This window comes from Monosiga brevicollis, genomic scaffold (assembly GCF_000002865.3).
Source record: "Monosiga brevicollis MX1 MONBRscaffold_31 genomic scaffold, whole genome shotgun sequence".
NCBI lineage: Eukaryota > Choanoflagellata > Craspedida > Salpingoecidae > Monosiga > Monosiga brevicollis.
The window spans coordinates 152,264-180,025 of record NW_001865068.1 but is presented as its reverse complement, the minus strand read 5'-3'; the positions used below and the strand labels follow the sequence as shown (position 1 = coordinate 180,025).

The following is a 27,762-nucleotide window of genomic DNA, read 5'->3' as shown; positions in this document are numbered from 1 at the left end:
GCAGGACTTGGGACGCGTTGTTGGCAGTGCTTCCATTTTCTCAAGACATGACGGGCTGTTTCCCAACACCGTGAAAGAATGTCTTCCAGCAAAGTACAAGATGTGTTTGAGCGTGCTGACTGTCACACCATCCAAGTCCTGGACAGAGGGCACGTGGTGTCGATCAAATCACATCTTCGTCCGCTCTGTCCCTTGCAATCATGCCTCATCGTAAGAAACAAGTGATAACAACAATGAGTTGATCCAGGCTCGGATGGCGCCGCAACAACAATTCTTGTCAGGGCGTCGATGATGATGACGTGGGGTGGAGGTCCCGGAAAAGAGTGCTCACGAGTGCTTAGAGCGCTCACAGGGTATGATTGGGCGTTGTGTTTTACATCATCGTGCGTCAATTAGACGGCAGCAATCGTGGGTGGCGCAGAGGCGCGCTCCAGAGGCCGCGCCGCACCGCCATTACCGTACGGTCCCATAACTGCTTGAGTGCTACCCGCTGCAGGGGCTTGGTCGTATCTAAACCACCCCAAGTCAAGCCCACATGAACAGGTTGAATCGCTTGGCGGGTAACTTCTTTTTTTTTCTTGTTTGTTTGTTTTTGAGTGCTCCGATCCCCACCTTCCAAGACTGACCTTTGGGGAAGACGGGGCGTGGTCACGGCTGGATGGATCAAATGCTGGGGCATGCCAATGGTGTCACGCACACACAGCGGTTTTCCACGGGCCGGGCCCATCAACCATGCAAAATACGTGTTGTACGCGATCAAGGCTGCACAACATCCACAAACAGTCAAGCGCGTCAGGGTACGTGAGAGAGTTTGACACAATCATGTGAGCGCGAGGGAAAAAAAAAAAGTCAAAGACAGAGGAAAGAGGCAAGAGCGACAAGCAGGACGAGAGGGCCCGGTGCCTTGATAGAGACGAGCGCTTCTGACTGGCCACGCACATGCAGTAAAGCCAAGAATTAAACCAATGATGACATCAGAGCCATGGTGACGACCATCTAAACCCGGCAGATGCGCACAGGTGAGATGCCGATCAAACTCAAAAAGAAAGCCTTTGCCCAGCATCCCCTGTTTAACCAATGCCAATGGATTTGATCAAAGGTGCTTACCAGTAATGCGCGAGAGCGAGACGAGAAACGATCCGACAAGCGGGATCAAGACAATCACGTTGCGATAGATCCAACCTAGAGGTTTTCACACACACACACACACACATACAGAATAATGTTATCCCCACAGGCCGACCTTGTCATGAGAGCAACAGATTCCTGGCGCATGGGCTGCAAGTGTTGGGTCGGCACTCGCACGGAATCCCCAAAGTCGTACCTCGACCATCATAGACATCGAGCAGCGCAAAGAGGTGCTGCGAGAGCGTGGCCGCCACCGAGATGGAGAACGAACAATGCCCACAGGGGAAACTGCGGCGGCCATCTGCCAGTGCCTCACTATCAGGGTTAAGGCACACTGGTTGCTGGCCAATGACGTAGTCTATGTGGATTTCAATGCAAAGCAAAGGTCAGACCATTGCGCCATCAGCCCGCCTCAAGTCCTCCCACAACACGACTTACTGTCCACATCAGGTTGGCAAGTTTGATAAAAGTTTGGACGCAGCTCGCCCGACATGATGTTTAAGAGACCGCGCACGCCGTTTTCGAGGCAAATGGCATAAAAGTGGGCCAAGGCCAGGTGATGTACTACCCCGAGCAAACGACCGAGCACGGTTGCACAATTCCCAATGAAAATGCGTGACGTCAACCATTCCTTCGCCAAGGTGGCCAACATTCAACATACCTTCACGCAGGTTAAAGTAGCCGCGGAAGGGCGTGAGAATGATCGGGATCAGTGAAATGACAAAGAGCCCCGCAACGCCAAAAACCGGCAGAAGCACCACACTGGGCACCTTGTTATCCGAGCTTCCTATGCAAAATCAACCCCGGGCAATGATAATCAAGGCGCCCCATTTGGTATCATGAGCCAGATCCATGTACCCATGATCGCCCAGTGGGCCGTTGCGCTCGCTCGCCCGTCACACACACACACACGCGCGCGCGCGCGCGCGCCAACATCACGGCGAGCAAGCACGTGGAGATGGGGACTACCATCCCGACATGGCTCTGCATGGTGCACGTGGGCGGCGGTCGACCCACCGGCATTGTTCTCGACGTGATACGAGGAGTCGGTCAGGGACCATGCGGAAACATACGGATCGACCAGCTCCTGGGGCAACCCACCCACCGCTGCACAAGCGGTATCACAAGCACAAAGAGCCATCAAGGCGCAAGCGTCAGAGGCTGGCCATGCTAGCAGCCACCACCAGCAACCACCAGAACCAGGGCAAGTGCAAGTGCAGCAACAAGCAGGACAACTTGCGCCGAGCCGAACCGAACCGACCCGACCCAAGCCGAGCCGAACCGAGCCGAGCGGAACGCACCAAGAAGGCAAATGCAGGTGAACCAGTCATATTTATAGGCCCAGATCAGGCGGAGTGCAACGCGCCACGAGGGGCCGCCACAGATGCGCATGCGGCCAGGGTCCATGCCACCCTTGTCTGCCACATCATATTCAGGCTCAATCCCTCCAGCCGCCTCTTCGCCGCCCAGCCCACTAGGCGGCCGGTGCCCCGCGTTGCCGTTCTGGCCGAAAACGATCCAACTTCACACTCACTCCAACCACCAAGTACCCCACCCACCACGCCACACAACGTGCTTCAGACAACACCCCCCCCGACCGTCGCTCGTCGTCGCCCCTCTCGCCGTCCAACCCTCTGCTGAAAGAAGAGGCAGCAAATTGAAAAATAAAACATCATGCTCTCTCTCTCTCTCAAACTCTCTCTCAAACTCTCTCTCAAACTCTCTCTCTCTCTCTCTCTCTCTCTCTCTCTCTCTCTCTCTCTCTCTCTCTCTCTCTCACATTGCTTTTAAATTCTCTCTTTCTCTCTCCTCTCTCTCTCTCTCTCTCTCTCTTTCCCTCTCCCTTTGCAAAAAAATTCGTCATGAACACACACACTGATGTTGCCGATGCATCCACACTATGGATAGGGGTTGTAACACACGAAACAAAGGGCGGGGGAGAGGTTGGAGGCTTGATAGCATCATTCTGCGGTCTTGTTGGTCCCATGCTGACGAGAAACGGGGCAACGCCGCCTGTTTCGTCGGATGCGACGAGGGATTGGATGTCGCTTGGACACACACACACACACACACACACACACACACACACACACACACACACTTTTTCGCACACACGCGCATGTGCGGATGTAGTACTTACCCCCATGATCATGTGACGACTTCAAGCCCGCGGTTCGGTGTCCAAGCCTTAATTTTGAGCATTCCTCCTCAAACAATAATAATAATAATAGATGGCAACGAGTCACTTGTTCATGAACTCTTCGGCCAGCACTTACAACATGTATGCTGTTGCCAAGCCAACTTCACTCCGCGTGAAGATGGGCTCGTGATACGCGATGGGTAAACGTCCTTGAAGCTGGTGTTGGGCTCGCCTTCTCCTGTCCTCCCCATGGCCTCGGCCAACCGCTATTAACCTCAATTGTCCCGATGAAGGTGTCACAGACGTCCTCCCCCAAAGCAATGTCTTATAAACAAAAACCACTCCCCAAGAACCTGATCCATCTCAAGCTTTGCTCGGAATAAATTCTCCTTCATTCACCTCAAATCAAGACGCACAAGCAAAAGCTCACAGCCATCACTGGCGTCACTACCATTCGCAATATAAACCAGCCGAGAGGACTGAGCAACCCTTGAATCGTGCCTTGGCTGCATTTCATACCCAACTCACATGTCGAAGCACACCAGCAAAACATGACAAAGAAAATACACTCAAAGGCGACGAGCCAGTCTCAACAAGGGCCGTTCGGCATGGGCTGAGCGCCGTCTAGTTTGGAGCCGGGACATAATGACGCAAGAAGTCGTTGGTGGCTTCGTCATTGCGAGCCTGCTGGTTGTTAGCTTGCCCGGGTCCGGGTCGTCCTGGAGGCGGCGCACCCCGGAAATCATTGTGCATACCGGGCCCCATGAAACCAGGCGGTCCGCCACCATAGGGTGGGAGATCGTGGGCAGGTGGCCCTTGAAAGCCGGGCCCGGAAGGTCCCCGGAAACTGCCACCTGGCGGACCGCCGTAGTCGTGGGCAGGTGGTCCACCAAATTCTGGTCCGCCATAGCGTGAGTCAGTACCAACGTGCGCTGATTCATAGGCCGGGCGGGGATAGGCTGGCTCGCGGGTCGGTGGGGCACCAAAGCCCATCGGCGGTGCATCGTAGCGTGGCTCCCGCTGGACCGGTGCGGCAGGTGCGCCAGCCGTGCCGGAGTTGGAAGGGGGAGCTGCGGGTGCTGTGCTGGCAGCCGGTTGAGACGAGCGCTGCGTGGAACGGCTCGGCGGCTTGTAGGGCTTGATGCGCTGAAAGTTGAGCTTAAACCAAGTCAGGAGCTGGTCGATATCAGGAAACGTTTCGCTTTGCAGCTGATAACCATCAACCGTAATGCGGATCCGCTGCAAGAGGGCGTCGCGCTTGGGTACGTACGTCAGCCAGTAGCGACAAGGCTCCGCCTGAAGGATAACAAGAACCGTGACACATTGAATGTGAGACATGCGCAACAAGGTCATGGCCATGCGGGCTAACATCAAGCCCAAGAGCAAAGGCGAGACGGACCGGGCTCATGTAGTAGGGAATGCGATTCATGTTTTGCCGCTTCTCATCGACAATATCTGCCGCCATCTCTTCGCGGGTCACGTTCTTGAATCGGCGATGTGCGTGCAGGCGACGAATCAGGTCGGCCATGGGTGAAATGTACTGAGCGATGATCTGATCCAAGTCTTCAAACTCCTCAGTGCGACCGGGCGCCACCTCCAGGAGCAGGCGGTCCGAGAGCGAGTACTCGTCTCGCTTCCGGGCCTCATCCTCCTTGATGGTCGTATGCGCCACTTGCTTCTGCATGTACCAGGAACACACATAAACCAAAAGAAAATGTTCAGAGGTCGAACCATGAGGGGTGCAGACTGGTACAAGCAGCGCTGGTGGCGAGCACGCTCAAAAAAAAAAGGGGGGACCAAAAAGTAACCAAACAGAAAGGGCAGCTCCATAATGCCGACGACGAAGATACCCCTCACAAAACGTACATCTCCGGTCTTCCATGAGCAGGTGATCAAATTCTCGCCCTTGGAGCTCGGGCGGAACACGACGTCGCCAATGTGGCCGTTTTGTAGCTGCTTCATCGCCTGCGAATAGTCGGCGTTGATAAAGGCCGGGTGGTTGACGACACGCGGCACGTAGCGCAGCGCCGGGGCTTCCTCTGCCTTGAGCTTTTGCTCAAACTCAATCTCAGCCTGCGAGGCAGGATGAATCACACAGTCTCGTTAGGGCACCATGGGACCATGCTATCGCTTGTTGGTGTCATCAATGTAGGTTGACGCGTGACTCGGTTGGTGAAGCGCACCTCTTCGTCATAATCGCCATCAAAGCCCCAAACCTGAGGCCGCATCAGCTGACGATCACCTCGCAGTACATCGCCTATCATTTCCCACAAGGACTTGAGTATGTGCCACACACACACACACACACACACACACACACACACACACACACACACACACACACACACACACACACACACACACACACACACACACAAACAGAACTACGTGCGCAAAGAAAGCATGGCAACTGCAGCCAACGCACTCTTGGTTGATACTCGGCACTCCATGAACTTTAAACGAATGTCGATAATTCGTGCCTGCACCAACTGTTGCAGGAAAAGAGTCACAGCAAAAGCACGGCCAAAGACGGAATGAGACCATACCACGATTGTCAACGCTTTGGAATCACTCGTAGCACCCAAGAAAAGGAAGCCAACCAACCATGCCCGGTTGTAGGCGTGAACGAGGATCCACGTTCATGTCTGACGAGCTGATGTCGCGAACGTTGAGGGTGGCACGGATACCATTGCTCATGCGCAACGTCACGTCCACAATCTACCCCACACATACACACACACACACACACACACGCACACAATCAAAATGAACATGAAATCATGCAAAAGTCCAAACGTGAAAATAATTCAAAGCCGTCAATGCGTAGCAGTCTCGGGGTGAAACGGAGAACGCTATGGCACATCATGGTAGACACAGCTTTATACGGCCAAATGAGAAAAGCCGCCAGCGCTGGTCATAACACACAAACCTGTGGTTCTCCGTAAGGGTCCAAGGGTGGACGTTCCTTAAAGCGCAAGACCTCTGCATCGACCACTTGATTGATGCAGACAGTTGGCTCGAACACTACCGGATTGTGAAAGTAGAGTTCACCCCTACATCACCGGGGATCAAGTTTGTGTACACGAAGCAAAAGATCAATCAGAAGTCAGCAGGCACCGCGTGAATGTGCATCGACGAGTACTCACGAGTTGTGCTCTTGAAGAATCACACAGTCAAAATTGCTCATGATGGGGATGTCCGACTCGGTCACATGCTGGATCAGTTGTCTGCCACATCACCACACCACACCACACGCCAAACGGGTGAGCACGGGCACAACTTGCAAGCAAATTCAAATTCAGATTCTCAGTCCCCAACGACCAGCACGTTGCTGAGTTACTGAGTCTGCACCACTCCTACTCACCCAGAGAGCGCACAGAAGCGTCGGTGCAGGGCCTCGTTGATACGCATGCGATCAAACAAGGAGGGGGCCATGGGCGCCTGCACTGCAGCATCGGACATGCTGAAAAACGGTGCTCGGATCTCCCTATGGACACAGTCAGGAGCATCTGTGAGACTTACATTCGAGGCTTCATCATCACTCAACCCAAGTATAGCGCCGTACCGATGCGGTGCCTTGAGAACGGTCATGATGTCTTGCAAGGTTTGCAACATGTCAGGCAAGCCCAAGGTTTGGAGCTGTGGCCACGCACATAAAACGTGAGGTGCCGGTTGATGGACATGAGGGGATAGTTGCATTGTACGATGCGTTGGCCCTCAGTCGGGCCCGCTTAGAATTGAACGTACGTAGCGATTGTAGTCAGCAAGGCTATTGTCAAGGCGCTCAAGCTTCTCACGACCTGAAGCATCGTCCAAAATCTTGCCAATGGCCTCGTTGGCCAACTGATTGGCGTCCTCATCCTCGCCAATGTGCTCCGAGTAGCCAACAGCATCCATGCAAATTTTGGTGGCATACTTGTACGACTCTGGATGAATGAGAAGCTCATCCAAGCGAGAAGACTGTTCCTGTTGAACGAACCACAAACAAACATACATGGAAAACACGATAGGTGTCAATCCTTGGCGCCAACATATGGAGATGCCCGAGTGCTAGCCTATCACTAGTTCTGCAGCTCCACCTCATCCACCACCAGAACGGCCATGTGTCGCATCCGTTGCCGTCACGTCAAACAGCATTTCCATACCGGCTCATCATAATCAGGGCTTGGATGAACAATCAAGAATGCCGATGCATTGTAGGCCGTGCATGGGCCCAGACCCTCCATGTCTGCCAGCTAGCGAAGCACCACGGTCCAACAATTGGGTAGTGAGGCCACGGCCAAGTCTTGCTCTTCGTGACAAACGTGTTTCAAAGCTGAGCAACTTCTCCGCATACCTGGCGACGGCCGTGAAACTCGCGCACGGTTGGGCGCAGGTGGCTCAGAAGCGCCGCAGCCTTGTGCTTGCCCAGACCGCAGATGAACTAAGGAAAAGTTGAAGCACAAGTTGCGTGGGTATGGCGTTGGTGATGGCACTTTGTTGCTTGAGGAACCAGAGCGAACAAACCTGCAACGCGTTGGCCAGCTGTGGCTTGCTCGCGGCAGCCACCAAATCGATGCACGAACGGTTGACAGCAACACTCATCTGGGAAGGCGCACCACATGTCGCGTTTTTTGTTATGAGACAAGATGAGACAACGCATGTGTTGCGCGAGGTGCCCAGCTATGCAACAACAACAACAACAACAACAACACACACACACACACACACCTCCTGAATCAGCTTTGTGCGGAGGCGATCCTTTGAGATGAATTCCTGCAGAGGGTGCATGCTGATGTGCAAAAAGTCTTCATCCTCATTGTAGAGCGTTGCCATCATCAGCTCGGGGTTCTACCCGACAATATTGCGTTTGTTGTAAGGCAGGGCAAAAACAGTGAGGCATGAGGTGACGGACACAAGTGGCATTGGCACGAGGCTGGCTCACACCCAAAGCCCCATTGCACCCATCTATATCGCTCGAAGCCATGAACGCATCCGGCAAACAATCACAAACTCGAACTGCAAACAGGCACAACGTCCCTGACCTGCACTTGGCGACCAAGGCCAATGGCCGTGATGAGAGAGAAGTGATACTCAGCAAACTCCTTCTTGCTTGGCACACTGCGCGCATAAAGCTGTGCAACATCCAACAGTATTCAAGATATGACCCAGATCAAGCATCAGTGCTGAGAAAAAGTTTTCCACACTCCAAGCGAGGTGATGACGACCGGCCACAAAGCAGTTTGCGTACCTCGGCAACTTGAGTCTCAACCAATTCAACGGACACGGGAGGAAAGTCCTCGACCTCCTCTCGGATGTTCCGAACCATGTCACCAAAGGTGCGGTGCAAGTCTGCGTGACGCGATGGAATAGGAAGAGTGAAGGTCCATGCTCATGCGAACTTGCAAAGCCCAAGCCGATACGTACGAAGTGCCGGCTGACGGTCAGCTCCCACCACAAGGACATCAGGCACATTGAGCAGCAAAAAGTTTCTATGAGGCACCATGAGGCACCGCGCGTCAAGAGATGTGAGTGTTTGGGAGCCAATCCCAGCTGCGTGCACTAGATGTATCCCCAGTGGCGGAAAGAGGATGCCGCCCATGTGCCCAAGCGTACTTGATGCGCTCGTTGTCATCACGACGGCGCTGTGCATCCCTTTCGTTACGTGCGTGTTCGCTGTAGTGAAGCAAAGCAAATTGGGGCAAAGGGCACTTGGTCAGACAAGGTCGCTGCTGCACCAGGGATGGAGACTGTGAGCTGCTGACCTAAAACCAAGGTTGTCCAGTTTGATAAAGTCGACAACATCGCCATAGCCGTTGAGATGGACCAAGAACGATGCTTCACCCATGTCTCCCAGAATGCATGCTGTCACACGGACGCCTGAATGACAAACACACCGAGAATGAGTGGGGCGGGGGTGAGTCCTTGGCATCCAAGCAGCCAGGTTCGATCCAATACTCTTACCGTCCTCGCGCCCCTCCTCCACGGCAAAATCGGGTTGGAAGGGTGCGCGCGATACAAAGTTGCGCACAAAGTTGGCGCACTGCTCCTCCACAAAGAGCTACACGCGGTGGGGCAGTATTTGCCCGTGAGTCACAAGGCCAATGCACCAGCTGCGAGCCGACCCAAGTGACCCAGCTAGAGGACGAGAGAACCACAGCTATGCCATATTGGGCTGGTACGACCAACCTCAGCTTCAGCGGTAAGTTTCTTTTCGACTTCCTCGATCATATCGACCAACAGCATGTCGCGCACACAATCCCGAACGATGGCGTTGATGTGGGGTTTCCACTTGAGGGCCATGTCATCCATGACCGTGAATTGCAGCGCCTGCATCAGCGGAGAAACCCCGTTTTAAATGAGAGCGTCGGACAGCAATATTGCTCACGAACAAGCTTCGACCCACGACACAGAGGGCCATCGGCCCGGGCTCACGTACGCCAAGAATGGCTTGCTCAATCTCCGTGGCCGTGTGATCAGACACGGCAAAGCTGTACTCAAGCAGACCGGCACGCTTGCCCTTGATCAGCCACAGGAAGGTGTCGTCGTTCAGCGTATCGACGGGCTTGTTGGTGAGGAACCTGTGGTCGGGGCGAAACAAGGACGTTGCTTGTCAGCTGATATGTCAGCTGCAGGTGGAATGGCGACTTGAACACCATGCCATTGGTCATGAGGCCTAGGCGTAGGCGCGTGTGGGACCCACGCACCTGTACTTGGCCAGCACATCCCACTTGTCAATGAGCTGGAATCCCTTTTTGGTGGGACGCACGGTTAGCAGTGCCATGCGCCGAATGCGCTCGCGAAAGTGACCGCGGACGGCGGGGTGCTGCGCAATCTCACGCGCCAAGCAATGCTGGAGGCGGTTGACAATCTGCGAGTACGGACGATGATCAACATGAGGACAGCAAGAAGAGTGAACACAAGCTTCGCGTAGTTGGAACCCAAGATGCTGAGCGCGCAGCCTGCGAACCTCCTCAACATCAATGTTGACAGGGCAGCTCATGGCCACCTGGAAGATGTCTTCTGCGGGGGCTTGAACCTTGAAGAAGATGTGAAAACAATGTGAGCGTTCCAAGAATCAGCACCAGTTGCAGGCGTCCTGCAAGAGGAATAAGAGGGCAAGGGGTTATTTGTGCACAAACCTCGTGGAGCTGGAATCCGTTGAGAATGTTTTCCACAATCTGGGGCAGGGTGATGCCGAAGCATGACATGGAGGCAGTCAGACCCACGCTTTCCGAGTGGTGGTAGCGGCTGGTGATACGACGCTGGCGCGAGGCATGTGTCTCGGCTTGGTCGTCATGACTCTGGCTCCCCGAGCCGGTGTTCAGCTCCTGCAAGAGGTCATCGTAGAAAAAGCGCAGAAAGGCGCGCACGTCCTTCATCTCTTCATCGGATTTTATCTGCGAGATTGGCAAATTGATTGTCTTGAGTTTCAAACAGGCCAGAGCGGTCGTCGTAACTTGTCCGAAAGTGGGCGAATACGTACGCCATAAAGGTAGTTGAGAAACTTGTTGTCAATCAACGTGGCACGGTGTGACGGCGCAGAACCTGCATTGGCATCACGCTCAAGTTTCTGACGCCATTTTGAATTGAATGAGAGCGAGACGTGCGTGTGAGAAGAGAGGATTCGGGCGAGCAATCCGAGAGGAGCGCCTGCTATGTGCTCACCTTCAGTAGATGATCGGTTTGGCGAATCAAGCGAGCGTGTTGCTCGTGGAGCATGTGGAATCGCTGGTCGTATTCTTGTACGAGCCACAGGTCTGCGCAAACAAGCCCACAATCAAAGGGTCAATACGGTCGACCATGCAAAAGTGGATCGGTTGAGCAATAACACGAGCCTAGAAACGAGGACTTGACGCACCGTGGTAGTTGAGCACGCTAGGGAATCCAACTTTTTCCTTGCGAAAGTGTGCGATAAAGGGCACTTCACGTGGACCATTTGCAGTGCGTTGGGCGTCGCCGCTGGTGGTCGCGTTCAAATCGTCAAAATCATCCTAATGGATGTAGCCACCAGGGCAGCAGGCCGCCAGATTGTGCAATCGCCGGGTCAGATAAAATTTTTGACAAAAAAAAAATGATCAAAGTGTCATGAACCGCTTGCCGCGGGTAGGGCAGGTGCTTACCACGCGGTCGTAATGCAGCAGTTTGACACACTCGGCGATGCAGCGCTTCGTCTGTGATGAGCCGATGCCGTGAATGACAGGGTAGGTAAGCATACCAAAGAAATGACGAACCAGGAGTGGTGCTGCAAGCCTCCTCGCCATCAACATGAACATACCTCGAGTGGGTCGCGCTTACGCATGTCAGCAAACTCATCCCGGAAGAAGGTGCGGCGTAGAATTGGATCGTGCCTGTGACAGCGAGAGCCGCGATGAGTTGAATGCATGGTGCAGGCATGTCTGCAAAAAGACCAGTACGATTGTGATACTGGTTGACACACCAGTGCGTGATCCACGTCGCTCCAAAGCAGGCCGACCAGATGTATTCGACCTCATCATCCAACAGATCAGCCGGGATGGGTTCTTTGCGAAAACGCCCGCGCCATTGCGTCTGCATGCGTTCGGGCACGTCTGACAAGAGCCATCCCCACGTCATGAGGCAGCCATCGTGAGCACGAGAAAGGCGCGGCTCTCAGGACAAGTGTGACGCAAGCGTGCTGCAGTCACCACCATGGTACAGAACTGACCCTCTTCAACAATTTGCGAGGCAGTAAGAGCCAGCTCACGACCCAAGACGGAAGCCTAAGCATGAAAGGGCAAGCCGTGCACAAGCATGAGGAGACATGCGGGCGTACATGAGAACGAAAATACTTCAACCCCATTTGCAGGTGGGTTGAGGCAGGGCAGTCAAATGTACCGTAGTTGGCTTAAGGTCGGCTCGCAGCTCTTCGGGCAACTGCTGCTCGTCCGGATGAAGCTCCCGGTAGTCTGCAAACTCATCTTCTAGCTGACGCTCGTAATCCTCGGCGCTTCCAAACAGAGAGAGGACGGCTTGGGCTTGTTGACCCAGGCCAGCCTCTGCAAATGCCACGAGACCATGAGAGGCAGAGGCCACCAGCAGTTACTGCCCAAAAACTGGCGTCGATCACGAGAAACAAGACCACGGCCAACAGAAGTGGGCACTCACCTTGCATGCGGCGCTTTTGCTCACGACGACGCTCACGGCGCTTGGCGCGCAGGGCTTGGCGCTCTGCCTCGCTCATGTTCTCTTCTCCCTCTTCCACCACGAAGTCCTGCATTTGCGAGGCGACAGTGAGATAGGTGGCGAACGCGCGAGCAGAGGTTGAAGCGACGTGTGCCCAATGCTGGACAGCAACGGTACTTCTATCAAGGAGAGGTGTTAGCTCACGTCAAGATCATCGTCATCGTCATCGTCCTCGTCGTGCACACCAGCGTCACCATCGTCGTCGTCGTCATCATCGTCGACACCAAGAGCTTCGTTGGTAGCCGTGGCGGCGGATCGACTAGGCTGATTATTGGCGCTGGTTGCCGGATGAGAATCCTCATCTTCGCTATCAGACATTTCGACTGCCTGGCGGGCAGCAGCGCTAGTTTCAGCTGCTTGAGGCGCTGCATCCTTTGAGGGAGCGTTGTCGGCGGCGGGCGCAGGTGTAGCTGAAGTGGTCGAGGAGTTGCCACCAGCAGTGGAACGGCGGATGGCAATCATGTCATCGTCGTCGTCGTCGTCGTCGTCTGCCATGATGAGTTTTTTCTACGCGCCATACCACACCGGGTTGGCCGTTGTGGCGATGACCAGGAGATGGCGGAGAGCGAGGCGAAGAGCGAAGGGTAAGATGGCAGCCACGTACCCGTTTGGCAGCCTTGAGCTTGTTATATTCCTCCTCGCCAAGGTTGTCCTTGAGCAAGTCTTCATCACCTTCGTCATCTACGAACAAAACAGAAGGTGAACCAAGAGGACGACATGGCTCCCTCCGAGCGCCCCGTCCGTAGCCAGGCCGTAAGCCACGCGTCGCGACGTACAGTCGTCGTCGTCGTCGTCAGCAGCGGCACCTTTGCGCTTGCCAGCGCGCTTGCGGGCCCGAGGCCGATCGTCTTCCTCATCTTCATCGTTGATAAAGCCGTCGTTCTCCTCTGTGTCACCCCGTTTGATCCCCAAGCCGATGGAGAGTTAGGTGGTGCCAACAGAGTGCGCAGACTGCGCAGGGGCCGTGGCGGAGGTGGATTCGAGTTTGAGTGGATGCACAGCGTCGAAGACCGTACCTTGCTCATCGTCATCGTCCTCGTCGTCTTCATCGGGATCGACGCGGTCCTTATCCAGCTCATCGAGCTCCTAGACGCGCATGAATTGACATCAGGGCCAGACGGTGGTAGTCAGCCCCGAGGAACGCACGAGTCCCAAGAAGAATGAAACAATCGACTCCTTGAAGGTTTTGTGGAACTCACCGCCTGCTCATCTACAAACTCGGCCATGGCGCTGATGGGTTGCTTCGTGAACTGCTGGTGGGCCGGACTCGAGTATGGCTGCACGGGGGTTGCCCTAGTGGCAAGGTCGCACGGGGTGCCCCGTGCTCGTTGTGCGAAAAGCAGAGCACGTGATTCTACAGATAAACGGTCACCAACGACGTTGATCATGGGCGTGAGGCTGACCCTGTGCTGAGCAAAGTATGGCGGCCAACACAGCTGGCCAAGAGGGCACGCTGGTCAGAACCTGACCATGACCCATACGATGAGCCCACGTCCTCGGTGATGATCTCCCATCTCCCCATTCGTCTTACCCCTCCCCCCTCCCTGCTATCCTCATCCCTCCCTCAACCTTCACAAGCACAATCCTTGCCACCCTTGCCACAGTCACCACAGTCCACGATGCCAGCCACGGTCCACTACGACCGCCACCGCCACTGTCCCTCGACCCCTCACATCCACCTCATGCACGCACTCACCACACACGAGAGAGAGAGAGACAGAGAGACAGAGAGAGAGAGAAAGTGAAAAAAAAGCAAAAGGACAAAGGTGTACACAACACATGTTATCAACCTTCCCGATGTGTGATCATCATCACACTGTTTGGCTAAATTCAACTAACCCTCTCAAACATTAAAAAAGACTGAGGAAAAGAGAAACGGTCAACACACACACACACACACACACATCAGTACGGACAAGGACAAGGGGGCGGCCAGCTCTCCAGCTCTCTCTGGCTCTCTGGCTCTCTGGCTCTCTGGCTCTCTCTGGCTCTCTGGCTCTCTAGCTCTCTAGCTCTCTGGCTCTCTGGCTCTCTGGCTCTCTGGCTCTCTGGCTCTCTAGCACTCTAGCTCTCTGGCTCTCTGGCTCTCTGGCTCTCCAGCTCGCTGGCTCTCTGGCTCTCTGGCTCTCTAGCTCTCCAACTCTCTAGCTTCTCTCGCTCTCTAGCTCTCTAGCTCGTGATAGCTCTTGAGCTCGTCGTCGAGCTGGCTCATCGGCTTTTGAGCTCGCTAGCTCTTTGGCTCGTCGGCTCTTCACCTCTCGACTCCTGTGCGAGCTTTATAACTGGCCTGCTACATCTGCCTTTCTCGCAGTGAGGAGGGAAGATGGCGGGTAGTGGGACCACGGCCGTGGGTGCTGTGGATGATCTGGCCACGCTGACCACCTTGGACAATGACTTGTTGCTTGAGCATCTGCATCAACGCTACGAAAAGGATGTCATCTACGTGCGTAGGCCTTCCCCGCGCTATCTACCGGGGCCTCATGATCGTGCTCGCTCTGGTTCCGCGCCTCGCCCTGGAATCAGCTGGTGCTGTGTGCTCACCCTCACGTCCGATCTGGCCAAATACAGACATATGTGGGCGATATCCTGATTGCCATCAACCCTTTCAAGGAGCTCGGCATCTACGATGCAGCCCACAAGGTCTGCTCCCAACCCACCTGACCTTGGCCTCTCGCCCCTTCCCTGGCTCCACTGGCTCCTCCTTACCCATGCGCGCTTCTCGAACCCGACATCTTTTGCCCTAGGCCGAGTACCAGCAGGGCAACCCCAAGCTGCAGCACACGCCTCACATTTTTGCCGTGGCTGACACGGCCTACCATGACATGCTCAAGACGGGCAAGGACCAATGCTGTGTCATCAGGTCAGACAGCGTGCCTGATCCCTATTTGTGTGAGCGCTCGCAGCCTTCTTTTCGCCTGATGCTAAATAACGCATGCAACTGCTTGGACCTCGTCTGCGGCAGTGGTGAGTCGGGTGCCGGCAAAACGGAGAGCGCCAAGTTTGTCATCAGCCACATCATCGATCTCTGTCGTGCCGGCGACCTGGGTTCCAAACTCGAGCAGCGCATCCTGCAGGTCTGCTTTGCAGCCCATCCCGCGTAAACAGCGAAACCCGCACAACAGCCACTGCTCATCCACGCTCATGACCGAACCGCCTTGTTCTCTTAGATGAATCCGCTTCTCGAAGCCTTTGGCAATGCGAGCACATTTCTCAACGATAACAGCTCGCGTTTTGGTAAATATACCGAGCTGCTGTTCAACCCCCAAGGCCAAGGTAGGCTCCACTCCCCAGGCGCCCCTATAGCAAGCAACCCGACCGGCCCGCGCCTCTGCTCATGCTTCAACCCATTGCCCAAAGTTATGGGGGCTCGCCTCTCCGAGTATCTGCTGGAAAAGTCGCGGGTCGTCCACCAAATGGTGGAAGACAAAAACTTTCACGTCTTCTACTACTTGTTTGCATCGGCCGAACGCGATCTTTTGGGGCTTGACACCCCAGCCACTTTTCCGTAAGTTTGGGGCAGCCGCGCCACCGCCGCCTCCTTGATGACCAAGACGCGGCTTCGCTAATGGGACAATCGACGTTTATTCACCAACTCTCACGGCTCATCCGGTCAGGTATCTCAACCAGGGAAGCATTCCAAGCGACGCTCATCAGCAGCTTGAGTTGGTTCATCAAGCGCTGGACGACATTGGATTCACTCGCGAAGAACAGAGCATGCTACAGCACGTGTTGGCTGCTGTCTTGCACACGGGTCGCATCAACTTCAAGTCAGCGGTAAGACGGCTGCAGGTCTCTCCTTAAAGTTGACTCGCCACGTCTTGCCTCGTCAACTGAACTCGACAGGTGCCTCACCAAACCTTTTGACCCGTGCTATCCTCGATCCGGCGACGGCGTGGCCCTTGCTCCAGGATCATCTCGAGCCGGCTCACTTTGCTGACGGCGCCGAAGGGGTGCTGGCTCAAGTTGCAAAATTGTTGAAGGTAGACCAGGCAGCCCTGCACGAGGCTCTGATGGCGTCAAACGTCATCACGCGTGGTGAAGCCATCCGCAAACCCTTTACGCTGGAGCAAGCTGAAGGTTCGACAAGCACCCATGGCAAAATTCCCTGCGGACCTTGCTGCCACATGCTCACCTCGATGCCGCATTGTCCCGAGCCCAGACACGCGCGATGCCATGGCCAAGGCCCTGTATGGGCGGATGTTTGGCTGGATTGTGAGCGGCATCAACGGCTTGCTTAAACCTGACCTCCCAGGTTAGACTAGCCTTGCTTCACGTAGAGCAACCGATGCTAACAAGAGTTCCCCGCGCCCCGCTCATCCTCATTTCTCTTGGACAACCCCGGGCCGAACATCGCTGCCGAGAATAGCAACCACCGACCCGCGCAAACAACCACAGCTCAAAACTATTGGTGCGTTTGGGTCTGCGGTAAACCTTCTCGTGTTTGGACAACAGCCATGAGACCCACAGCCCATTCCAACTCATTGCTCTTCTGCTTAGGCATCCTCGACATTTTCGGGTTTGAGATTCATGCTGAATCGGGCTTTGAACAATTTTGCATCAAGTATGTGCAGATCTCCCACCTGGCTGTTGTATCTCGCTGGCAAGATGATTGCCCCCGCAAACTCATCGCAAGTGCCCATCCTTTCCAGCCTGGCCAACGAGCAACTACAACATTTCTTCAACCAGGTAACTAGTTCCACGGCGTGCATGCATACAAAATCACAAAAGTACAAATTGTCTCCCTCGCCTCATTCAGGGATAACGTACCTGGCAGCACATTTTTCATCTTGAGCAGCAAGAGTACGCCCGCCAGGGCGTTGACGGGGCCAATGTCACCTACGTTGACAACGGCCCAGTCCTCGTGAGTTCAATCTCCGCCATGCCAGGGCCTTTACGCTCGGGCAGCGCCAAATCGATGCCTCCCACCTCTGACCTCCTCTGCTCTTTGGTCAAATAGGACATGTTCCTGAGTCGCCCCGTGGGACTTCTAGCCTTGTTGGACGAAGAGTCGCATTTTCCCAAAGCTACGGACGAAACACTCGGTCAGTCCCATTTGCGCAAATGCTGCGTTTGCCGATCAGTCACTTCCCTCGACATGTGGCTGCGACTCTCTCATCTCGCTGGTGTGTCAACAATGTGTAGTCCTCAAGTTTGCGCTGCAATTCAAGGATTACAAGGCTTTCGTCCCTGCCCAAGGTGCTGATTGCAGCTTTACCGTGCGACACTATGCTGAAGACGTCCAATACACCGGCTACGGCTTCCTCTATAAGAACCGCGACAGGTTGGATATAATATCATGGTGCTCTCAACCAGCACCGTTTAAAGTGTGGTGTGGTTTGAGACTCCGGCGGCTTGATCTCACATTGGACTCTGATCGCCTTGTGCCTTTCCAGCATGGCACCTGATGTCAGCGCCGTGCTACAGACCAGTGGCTTGTCCGTTGTTGCCGAGAGCTTCCTAGCCGAGGTGTCCAGCACGGGACAGGTATGGCCATTTGCCAGCGTCTTGCTCTCATTGTCGGCCGGGCTCATGACCTCTGGCAGCTTTTGTCATCTTCCAGCTACTCTGGCTCACCACAATACTCGTGCCGGCACAGATCTTGGCTGACCGTGCTCGGTGGGGAGCCAATGCGGGTCGTCGCCGTCAGAAGGATTACATGCCAGGCGCTGGCAAGAAGACGGTGGGTTTTCAGTTTGCATCGATACCACCATTTGCTTTTTTAAAAGCTGCGGCTTAAGCGTTTCTGCCCAATGAGGCCCGTTGGCGTAAGCGGGGCACAACTCTGCGGTGCACTGATGCGCCGTCTGTGCATGCTGTGCGCCAGATGAACACGACCAACAAGCGTGCATTGACCGTCAGTGGCCAGTTTCGCAACTCGCTGTTTCTTTTGGTGGAGAAAATGACAGCCTGCAGCCCGCATTTTGTGCGCTGTATCAAACCGTCCAAGACCAAGAATGCCAACTTTTTTGATCCCAGCTATGTCATGGCTCAGCTCAAGTATACTGGTTAGTGTGTGGCTCAGCTACGATCTGCAGACATTCTTTCACCCAATCATGACGTAGTAGTCATCACACGTGAAACGACTTTTTTGTTCCTCGTGCGGTAGGCATGCTCGAAACGACGCGAATCCGACGTGAGGGCTATTCTTTTCGCCCGTCTTTCGAAGAATTTCTGGAGCGGTACGCATTGCTCCGATCTACTTGTCATCATTATCCGTAGTACTAAATGCAACGATTCGCGCCGTTGCTGAATGTCAACTTTTAAAGTGCTGCCCCGTTCTTGGCGGTGATGCTGACGAACTATCTTGGATTTCCGTCATGAACTGGTTTTCAGATACAAAGTTCTTGCGTTTTCGCCCAACGCCACGATTGAGGCGGGCCCCGTTTCTACGCGACGACTTCTTGATGCTGTGGGCATCTCGGACTTTTTGCTCGGGTGAGTCTCCCTGCCATTGTTTTTGTTCTCTTTGTGAGCACTGCTGTGAGCATTCATGTGTGGCTCTCTCTCTCCCTTTCACTCCCGCCCGCGGACGTGTCCATGGTTTGCTTAGACGCACCAAGGTGTTTTTGAAGTACTTTCAAGCTGAAGCCCTTGACGAGAAGGTGCAGCAGTTCCAAAAGCATGCCGCTTCGCTGCAAAAAGGTCAGGCACAATGCGCACACCTCACACCCCGTCTGCTTGTCGTGCAAACCATCGCTATTTGTTTCGCACAGAAAGTGGACTTTGTTGCTCGTTTCAACACGCTTGTTACTCATAAACCAATCTTCTGGCGTACTCATTGAACAGTGGCAAAGGGTTTCTTGGCCCGGCGGCATGTGCAGCAAATGAACGAACAGAAGCGCAAGCAAGAGGCCGCCACGGCAAGCTTTTTTGCGACCGTGGACAAGAGCATGCTGCGTCAGCTTGAGGTTCGTGATGCCTTGGGTTTGTCACTCTGCTACCGTTTTCACTTGCTGCGTTGTTCAGCACACTCACATTGCTCGCCGTTGAACCTGACCAGATCTTGCAACGTCTGAGCGATGCAGACGCGGCAGCCGGCCCGGAGCGTTTTGTACCCAAGGTGAGAGTCTATTCGACCCGCTTCTCTGTCCTTTTTCATCCTCTCTCTCTCTCTCTCTCTCTCTCTCTCTCTCTCTCTCTCTCTCTCTCTCTCTCTCTCTCTCTCTCTCTCCCTCTCTCTCTCTCTCTCTCTCTCTCTCTCTCTCTCTCTCTCTCTCTCTCTCTCTCTCTCTCTCTCTCTCTCTCTCTCTCCTGTCTTTCACTCTTATATACACGCAGACCTTCAAGCCTTTGACCTGACCCCTTTAGTTTTGTTTACTGCTGTGCTATAACTTATTACCGTCTGTGCTTGCTTGGGGTGAAGCAGAGTCCTCCCAAACCGGCCACACCACCACCCATTTCCGCGCCTGCGCCGTCGCCTGCGCCTGCGCCTGAATCGAAAGTGGTTGCGAGTTTGATAGCCGAACCGCCGTCAGCTACCGCTGCCGCGCGCCCTCGCATTGCAGAAGCACAAGCTCAACCATCACGCGAAGAACTGGCAGTATGTTTTTGGGTGAACTACGGCGGGCCAGGACCGTGGCTGGACAACTGACGCACGGTTTATCGTGTTTGTGACATCCAACTTGCTCATGCTGGCAGGTTGCAGGCTTGCTTAAGCAAAAAAAGCCAGAAAAGGTAAAGCCTATCAAGGTCAAGCTGGACCCCAAGGTTAAGGCAGCCGTCAAGTGGTGGCGCAAGAACGAACGACGCCGCGGTGCGGGTCAAAAGCCATCCGGACACTTTCATGATTGGTTCCACGGTACGAAGCACCTCGATTTCACTCTTTTTCCTCGAGATCTAATACTGGCTCGCGACTCAAATTGCTGATCAAAGGTTGATGAAAGTTGAAGACTTATTATCTGTGTTGTTTTTGCTCACTTTTACAGGCGTCATCACTCGACGAGAGGCTGAAGATTTGCTGGCACCCAAGCCTATTGGATGCTTTCTTACCCGTATCAGCGAGACGCGGTAGGTTGGCTCTGTCCTCCTGCTGGTGTGCAAAGTGTCGGCTTTCTGGGCCTTGAGTCCGATGAGAATTTTGCGACTCTATTTCTGCCCTTACCTGCTCTCTTGTCGCGTGTGCCAGCCTCGGCTACACCTTGTCGGTGCGCACTCGCCACGCCTGCAAGCACTTTGTGATTGAGGAGGTAGCGTAGTGACGTATCCCTGTGTCCCTACACCTTTGTCTTATTGTCACCATGGCACACTAGCCTGTCTGACCCCTGTGTACCTGGGCATGCCGGTGACAGACGAGGGAGTCGCCTTCACGCTATATGCTGCAAGGACGAGATGTTTACTTTGACACCCTTGAGCGCTTGATTGAGCATTATCGTGGACACCCTGCCAATGACCAAGGTGAGCTGGCTCTTGTGAATTCCGTTTGCTTGCCACTGAAAGTTCGCCTATCCTCACGTCTCCCTGTTGGGCGGGCGACACCTCCGCTTGTTGAATTTATACTAGGTGATCACCTCACCGTGCCTTGTGGTCAGCCCTTGGGGCGACCGGCAGACTATTTGCTCTTATTGAGCTGATCTTGAACTAGGCAACACCTTCCGACGTTGTTTTTAGAGCTTGATGAAGTAACCGCAGCTCCAGCCGACCTGAGCCGCCTATCGACTCGTGATTTGATCGTGCCGACCCTTTTTGTTTTTGTTTTTTTGACACACGACCAATCCACGTTCAAATTTTACACTCATTTTCCCATAATTTTTGGCCTATTTTCGTTGCATTTTCTCGGAATTTACATTCGCATGTAATGTTGTTCGCAAAGACAAGAACAAAAACCGGGCGCTGCCCATTGGACTTATATACTTGCCGAGGTGACCCTTTTATGCGCGTTCCTTGCCGCCGAAGAGGGAGTTGCTGTATGGAGTACGGATGTCCTGAACCACTGAGGGAATGAGAACTGTTTGCGTCAAAACCAAGGAGCCTGGAACGCGCTCACGAACAGCAAGTTAAATATGATGTGTCGGTTGACATGTGTTGATTTCCGGCGCTGTGCACTGAGCCGAACGTTCGACTAATATCATGATGGGTCACCGTTGTGCGTGATTACTGCCACCACTGGTGGGGCCACAGGTGTCGGGGCTGCAATGGGTTCTGGCATAATTGCTTGACGGCTACACCCCTCTCGTCAGGGCTGAAGTCGGGCAGAAACGTCATCAGAATGGAAGAAGATCTTTCCCCAACCGTCATCCATGCACAAGATGTGATCAATCTCATAATAAGACTCAATTGTACACCACCCCAATCGTCAGAGTGGCAAGCGTATGTACAAGCCTCGATTGGAAAGTGAAGTATCGGGGTTGGCGAGCCTCGCCGAGGCGCAAACGCTCAATCCCCAAAAATTGCACACATCATAATGCATCAAAAGATAGCGAGTTTGAAGACGAGTCGGTTTTCTAGCTCATGGCACTCGTTCCATAGACAAAGAGGCCAGGCCCGAATTGCGCGTACTACAACGCCTGAACAGTTGCCGTGGCGCAAAGAGAAGCGTGCAGAACGGAGATTGCACGCATTTGAAAAGCGTTCAGCTCACCCAACTGAGTAAGCTCTGGCATGACCCATTTCACGACCGCCGGCACTGGGTCGGATGGTACCGTGATCATGAGGTCCGACTCGTACATCGCCAGTACGTCCTCAGGTATGTGTCGCGGATCGGCCCGGCCCTCTGCTAGCCCACCCGTGCTTACTCGGGTCAAGCCTGGTTGGCCTTGAGGTGCGTGTACATTGCTCGGCTTTGCATTGACCTGCTTTGGGCTGGCATTAAGGCTGCCACTGGCCTTGTCACTCTAAAAACACACAGGCCGGGCAAACGCGTTAGTGCACATGATTCAAGTGGGTACAGCACGCAAGCAAGGTAAAGGTCTGTAAAGGATGATTGTTTTTGGCAAAGCCCGCATGTAAACGCAGTCATGGTTGACATACCAAGGGCTGCTGTGTGCCGTAAACATCCACATTGAGATCACCAGTCCATCTCTGCCGATGAGAGGCTTCTGGCGCGGGCTGCTGAGAGTGCTGCTGGCGTTCGCGCAAAATCTCGAGAAGCGAGTGCTTCTCATGTTGCTCCTGCATCAACTGTGTCAAAAGCGTGTGTCGCTGGCTGGCAGACATATGACCGTTGGCGTTCATCAACTCGGCCCATGTGGACTCGAGGTACTGACCCAAGGTTACTCCTCCAGGCATCTGAGCTGTTTGACGAGCGCGTGCTTCCTGCTCAGCCGCAAGGGCCCGGTCTTTCGCCAGAGAAACCTTTGCCTGATGGACAGACTCATCAGTTGCTTGCTGGGACTTGGCAGGGAAATTCAACGGTTCCATGGGTTGCTTGTGACGCTCCGTGTCCAAGAAGGAGAGATCCAACACCATCGAGTGTCTCGCCTCCCGCGAATACCTCTTGGTTGGCGTCAAGACGCGTGGCGATGTTGCCGGCCGGCCCCGAAGAGGCATAAACTCATATGTGCCAGCCGTTTCATCGCGCAAGCGCGCTTGCATCACCTTCTCAGAGGGCGGCTGATCCTCGAGCATGGATAGGGCTGCTTGTTGGCTCTGGGCCATTCGTACCATGCTTTCCTCGCCGGTGGCGGCCACTGATATGGACACCGCGCTCCCACGCCGTGCCAATGGCGAGTTGGCGGCCTTGGGGCTTGGTGGCTCTGATGATGTGGGCGTTGATGTGCAGCGGTTCTCCTCGTGATCAAGCGTCGAGGCATGGGACGGGGAGGGCAAGGCATCACATTCGCCAATGGGGATGGCTGCTTCCAGGCCCACAGACGAGTGACGCCGCTTGAGCACGCCAGCATCCTTGCCATCGTGGCTGTTGTTGAGAATGGCTTGGAATGGATCATCCCCGGTTGCCGCCTCAAAAGACGTGCTCCAAGGCCGCGGTGCGGTGGACAGCACCGACCTGCGGACGGCGCGCAGCGACGAGCTGCCTAGCTGCCTGGCGGCCGTTTCCTCGCTGTCCAGTGCCGGAACATTGACGGGCGTGCCTGAGCGCGCTTTACGACTCTTGCGACCATGTCCACTGGCCTCCTCAGGACCGTTCTTTGCGCGCTTGGACCATAGGCGGCGAAGTTTGTTATTCGGCTTGGTAATGGGTGTTGCAGCGGTGGGGGCCTAGAGTCGCGTCACGTATACCGGGAAAAGCAAATGAGCAACGACAAGGCAGGTTGCAGAGTCAGTGATAGATGGCCACGAGTGAAACCAAGGGTGTTGCTGTGCGTCTCTCTCTCACACACACACTTGCTATCCCACCACCCTCGATTTTGCCACTTGAAGGCTGTGCCCAGACTCACCGGCATGTCAGCTTCATCAAAAGCATGTTCATGATAATCCTTGAGTGCCTCAAAGCTCTGACTGCGCTTCACAACGGGGGCCAGCCTGCCTTCAGCTCCCTGTACCATCCGCCTTGGTGGAGTGTAGGGCAGAGTGGGATCGGTGTAATCCTAATAAGAGATCAGCACGCATCGCGGGTGTGTCAAAATGGGGTTGTCTGTCATCGTCGGGGCGAGAAACGCCCAACTTCTGATACTACCGATCACACATTTGGCAGCTTGGCCAAATCCGAGGCGTATCGAACGTGTCAGCTAGACATACCACAACAGCTTTTTTGGGAGGGGGCGTCGGTGATCTGGCACGAGCCAAAGCTTGGGGGGAAGCCGAAGTGGCGATCACGCTGTGTGGCTGAAGGGGGTTGGGCGACTGAGCTCTCCTATCTTGCAAGCGTGAGGCGGCTCGACTTCCATCCTCGCTATCGTTTGCGTCACACTCGGCAAGATCCATGTCAAACTCCAAATCCCAATCGAGCAGCTCTTGAGACACCTCTCCCTCGACGATAGGCAAGGCATCCAGGGAGCTTCTGTGGTAAACGGAGCACACGTCGCTGGTCAGGGCGGTATTTCAGAGGACAGCGGGCACAGGCAAAATGGGCACGAACTGAGTCAGGATCATGGCACGCGCGGCGACGGTATAGTTTTCATCAGAGGCACAGCTGTTGCTCCGGCCTGAAAGGGGCTGAATCTGGGATACCAGCTGATTGACAGTCTGCTTGGTTGTGGGGATATCGTAGGAAGATCGTCGGTTGCGTCTAGTGAAGGCATCACAGCGAGGTCATGACTGCCTTAGATAGAATGTCGTGTCATCGGGGAAGAGCAGTTACCAACCTTCGGGGCGCGGCATTGCGCGTGGGTGTATCACCCAACTTGCCATCCAAACGGGCAAAGTAGTCACGGCTTTGCGCATAAGCTGCACGCACAGTGGCATCATCCCACTACCAACAGGTGATTTGATGGGCCGGCAGGAAACAAGCAAGGCGTTGAGTCCGATACAGATATGACGAAGCAAGATCGGGTTTGCAATCCAAGTTGAGCAGTGGCTCTTGTTCAGCAGAAAAACCAAGACCTACGTCGTGTGGGTTGTTCCAGATGGCATGGGCATGCTCAATTTCCTGGGCTTCCCACTGTGAGATGAGGCCCTTGGCCAAGCCCTGCACAAGCCAAGCGCACCGGCAAATGGTCAGGCGGGAACGCCATGCGCATCTAAATCAATCTGCAGCGACCTCAATCTGCAACGAGCTCAAGCATCCTTAAGCACGCAAAAACAAACCTCATTGACGCGCTTTTGCAAGTCAACTGCGTTCATGGTTTGTAATTCTTCAGCTTCCATAACCTTCGGCGACTTGTTGTCCGAATCTGGCAAAAGGAGAGGCGGTGAGATGTCTCAGCCTTCCCGAGCTGATGCGCAACAGCATTGTGTATCTGTGTGTACATGTGGATGCGCGCACAAGTTGCAGCAGTGCTGTCGCTAACCAGATGCAGGTGCGTGGACAAACTGCTGAGCCATCGTCTGCGGGTGAACCAGAAATCAGACAGGGATGCGCACTATGCCAATGCTCAATCTCGTTGACCAAGAGGACTGGTAGTGCCTTATCGTACCGTCACGTGAGAGATGCGGCGTGAACGCGAAGCGGCGGGAGCCTCGGCATGCAGAAGAGAGTCGCTGGAGCTTTCACGGCTATAGGCGTTGGCCAGTGTTTGGACCCGGCTTTTGGCACCTTTGCTTTGGAGCTGACGCAACATGGGGCTTTCATAAGCTTGACCAGGTCGAGGTGGCGTCAAGGCTTCGCCCTGAGCACGCGCTTCGAATTTGCGGCGAATGGAGCTGGGTCGGAGAGTATCTTGGGAGCGTCGCCGTGTTTGTGTAGTTGTGGTGGCGGTTGATGAATTTGGGGGCGTTGATCGTGTGCGCTGAGTCGGAGTAAGCAGCACGCTATCCTCTGGTACGGGAGGTGTGTTTCCCAGCAGCGCGGCCGAGGACGAGCGTCTCGAGTTGCTATTCGACATTCGTCGAGGGGGGCGCAGCAACTGTTCGTCTGAAGAAGTACGTGCACCCAAAGGTTTTGGGGTTCGGCGACGGGTGCTCGAACCTAAGGTTGTGTCAGCGCCATGTTGAGGTGACCCGTTTGCGGCATGCCAAGTCAGTCCATTTTATTTCATAGCGGCAGGGTGGCATGGGACCAAAGGCCGGGGATGTCACCAACCTGAGCGCACGAATGATCCACGGCGGCTTGATGGAGTTGAGGACTCGTTGGAGTTGGTACTGGGGCGCAGCATGGAAGAGCTTGTTTTGTCATGAACGCCTGAGGCAGACCGAAGTTGGTGGTGAGGGGGGATGGAAGCCATAAAGTGACTGCGAGCAATCTCAGTCGCGAGCCCTGGCATACTTCGAAGTGTAGCGGTGGGGTCGTCTCTTGTGGCAAAGCGCTGGCGATTGATGGATTGGTCGCGACGCATCTCCACCAGCTCATGCTGGGCTGGAGATTTCATGGCTGAGAATTGCAAAGCGTGAATGTCAGCGGAGCGAGCGCAGTGCAAGGCCTATCCCGACAACTGTTGCACAGTTGCATCATTGAAAGCCGCGCAACTCACTATTGGGAATGCCTTTGGCTTGGCAAATGGCGCTGTGAATGCGATAGAGCCAGTGCTGCTTCTCCTCACCCGTGGGCGCACGAAACCCAATCACCTGTGGAAAATGTGGCACAGGAGCGAGGAAGCAGGTGAGCCAGGTTGACCGAGTTTGGTCATTTGATCGAGTTCATGGCTAGTGACTCGCGACTCCTGTTTTAGGTTTTTGGTCTGGATGACCTTCCTGTTTCAAAGGGTGGATACAAGGTGGGTACTTGCCTGCACGGTTACATCTTCAGGGGTGTTGGATTGGCGGCGAGAGGCGGTGCGCTTTTTGCTGCTCTGCTGCTTGAAGCTTTCCTCGATGGCAAACTCGCAGTTATCGTTGTAATAGACGTGGGTGATGTTGCATTGATCCAGGTCCAAGGGTTCGCATAAGAGCTGATACTTGCCCTCTTCCTCGAGATGGCGAGTGATCAGGAAGAGGTCGGTTAAGAGGAAGACATCTACCTTGATTACGTTTCGTTTGGCCGAGCCTAGCCGCAATCAATCGCCGTTGCATGCAGAGTGAGGGACAAGATAGGCCAAGGAGAGGGGGCGAGAGAGAACAGCGCTGTGCTGTGCACAGACGCTTGTGCGCCAGGCAGTTTCCCACAACGGGTTTGCGCACCAATGCCACGAGCCGCATAAATGTGCTTGGATATGGTCAGCGAGCCATGGTATAATAAGGCACGCTCAATGTCGGTTCGTGCCTGGCCCAGCTGAAAGAGTGACTAAATGGACCGAATGACGAACAAGTCAGTTGGCGTGAGTCAGGTGTCAACGGTTGGAGGTCAGAAACAACGCAAGGGCAGCGGTGGCCAGTCTCAATGACAGGAGTGAAGTGGCTTGGCCTCGATAGATGAGGGGGCAGCAGCACGGGGTGGCCACACCTGTTCGCGATCGACAAGAAGCGGCGTCAGGGCCGCCAAGCTTGCCACAGGCATGGTCAGAAGGTTAAACTCAGGAGGAGAGGCAAATCAGCCTCGAAAAAATAGTCAAAGCAGCGGCACCGTGCTGCTGAGTGGCCAGGACTACGACCGGGGCAGCGTGCGTGCTTGAGCTTGCACTGGGTCAGAGAATGGCCCGAAGCGCCAGACTAGACCCAGCAAAACCAAGGGCAGTGACGGCGGGTGGTGGGGGTGGTGGGAGGGAAGACGAGAAGTGAGGGCAGGCGAGGCGCGAGCACAAGGGTGGGTGTTGTCCCGGCGTTGGCGGAATGACGATCGGGGCGGACAGGCGTTCTTGACAGGGGATGGAATCGTGGAGCCAACGCGTTGAGTCACCCACCAAGAAACGATAAGAAACAAGGGTTAAGGGAAAGAAATGGGA

At 54.7% G+C, this 27,762-nt stretch overlaps 4 protein-coding genes across 4 annotated transcripts in view; 1 reads left to right on the top strand and 3 right to left on the bottom strand.

Annotated features, from left to right (window-relative positions):
* Positions 1-3,280, bottom strand: part of MONBRDRAFT_34163 (uncharacterized protein) — a gene marked incomplete at both ends in the record, with an annotated part of 10,378 nt that extends 7,098 nt beyond the window's left edge. Inside the window, 10 exons of the mRNA XM_001749467.1 lie at positions 449-510; positions 627-762; positions 940-996; positions 1,108-1,182; positions 1,325-1,486; positions 1,567-1,692; positions 1,790-1,915; positions 2,146-2,235; positions 2,430-2,631; positions 2,849-3,280. Coding sequence (XP_001749519.1) covers positions 449-510; positions 627-762; positions 940-996; positions 1,108-1,182; positions 1,325-1,486; positions 1,567-1,692; positions 1,790-1,915; positions 2,146-2,235; positions 2,430-2,631; positions 2,849-3,280 — 1,468 coding nt within the window. The remainder of the gene's footprint in view (positions 1-448; positions 511-626; positions 763-939; positions 997-1,107; positions 1,183-1,324; positions 1,487-1,566; positions 1,693-1,789; positions 1,916-2,145; positions 2,236-2,429; positions 2,632-2,848) is intronic.
* A 360-nt stretch (positions 3,281-3,640) lies between these two features.
* Positions 3,641-14,232, bottom strand: MONBRDRAFT_34162 (uncharacterized protein; the record flags this gene model as incomplete). Its single annotated transcript, XM_001749466.1, has 40 exons — positions 3,641-4,564; positions 4,668-4,946; positions 5,135-5,341; positions 5,452-5,652; positions 5,873-5,986; positions 6,198-6,321; positions 6,415-6,495; positions 6,633-6,755; positions 6,834-6,907; positions 7,016-7,234; positions 7,414-7,503; positions 7,605-7,691; positions 7,775-7,852; positions 7,979-8,098; positions 8,293-8,382; positions 8,499-8,599; positions 8,675-8,739; positions 8,864-8,923; positions 9,013-9,127; positions 9,212-9,308; positions 9,437-9,577; positions 9,687-9,828; positions 9,955-10,118; positions 10,218-10,286; positions 10,390-10,647; positions 10,734-10,820; positions 10,916-11,007; positions 11,109-11,241; positions 11,371-11,421; positions 11,526-11,598; positions 11,688-11,817; positions 11,934-11,988; positions 12,104-12,264; positions 12,374-12,479; positions 12,596-12,958; positions 13,056-13,132; positions 13,228-13,338; positions 13,468-13,537; positions 13,651-13,805; positions 14,148-14,232. The coding sequence occupies 40 exons, from the start codon at positions 14,230-14,232 to the stop codon at positions 3,893-3,895; spliced, it is 5,520 nt and encodes a 1,839-aa protein (XP_001749518.1). The 3' UTR covers positions 3,641-3,892.
* A 542-nt stretch (positions 14,233-14,774) lies between these two features.
* Positions 14,775-21,021, top strand: MONBRDRAFT_34161 (uncharacterized protein; the record flags this gene model as incomplete). The annotated part of the gene is made up of 27 exons (XM_001749536.1): positions 14,775-14,894; positions 15,020-15,091; positions 15,196-15,311; positions 15,414-15,525; positions 15,619-15,724; positions 15,809-15,956; positions 16,066-16,225; positions 16,360-16,528; positions 16,611-16,703; positions 16,949-17,012; positions 17,101-17,137; positions 17,247-17,312; positions 17,409-17,493; positions 17,594-17,732; positions 17,845-17,935; positions 18,048-18,131; positions 18,276-18,456; positions 18,558-18,630; positions 19,002-19,093; positions 19,238-19,359; positions 19,452-19,511; positions 19,818-19,991; positions 20,090-20,249; positions 20,377-20,458; positions 20,577-20,637; positions 20,740-20,845; positions 20,951-21,021. The coding sequence occupies 27 exons, from the start codon at positions 14,775-14,777 to the stop codon at positions 21,019-21,021; spliced, it is 2,844 nt and encodes a 947-aa protein (XP_001749588.1).
* A 297-nt stretch (positions 21,022-21,318) lies between these two features.
* On the bottom strand, positions 21,319-27,377 carry MONBRDRAFT_11674 (uncharacterized protein; the record flags this gene model as incomplete). Its single annotated transcript, XM_001749465.1, has 13 exons — positions 21,319-21,380; positions 22,029-22,281; positions 22,418-23,605; positions 23,785-23,934; positions 24,086-24,347; positions 24,652-24,758; positions 25,423-25,859; positions 26,028-26,126; positions 26,211-26,315; positions 26,416-26,509; positions 26,683-26,897; positions 27,062-27,152; positions 27,324-27,377. 13 exons carry the CDS (start codon positions 27,375-27,377, stop codon positions 21,319-21,321), a joined length of 3,117 nt encoding a protein of 1,038 aa, XP_001749517.1.
* Positions 27,378-27,762: the final 385 nt, after the last annotated feature.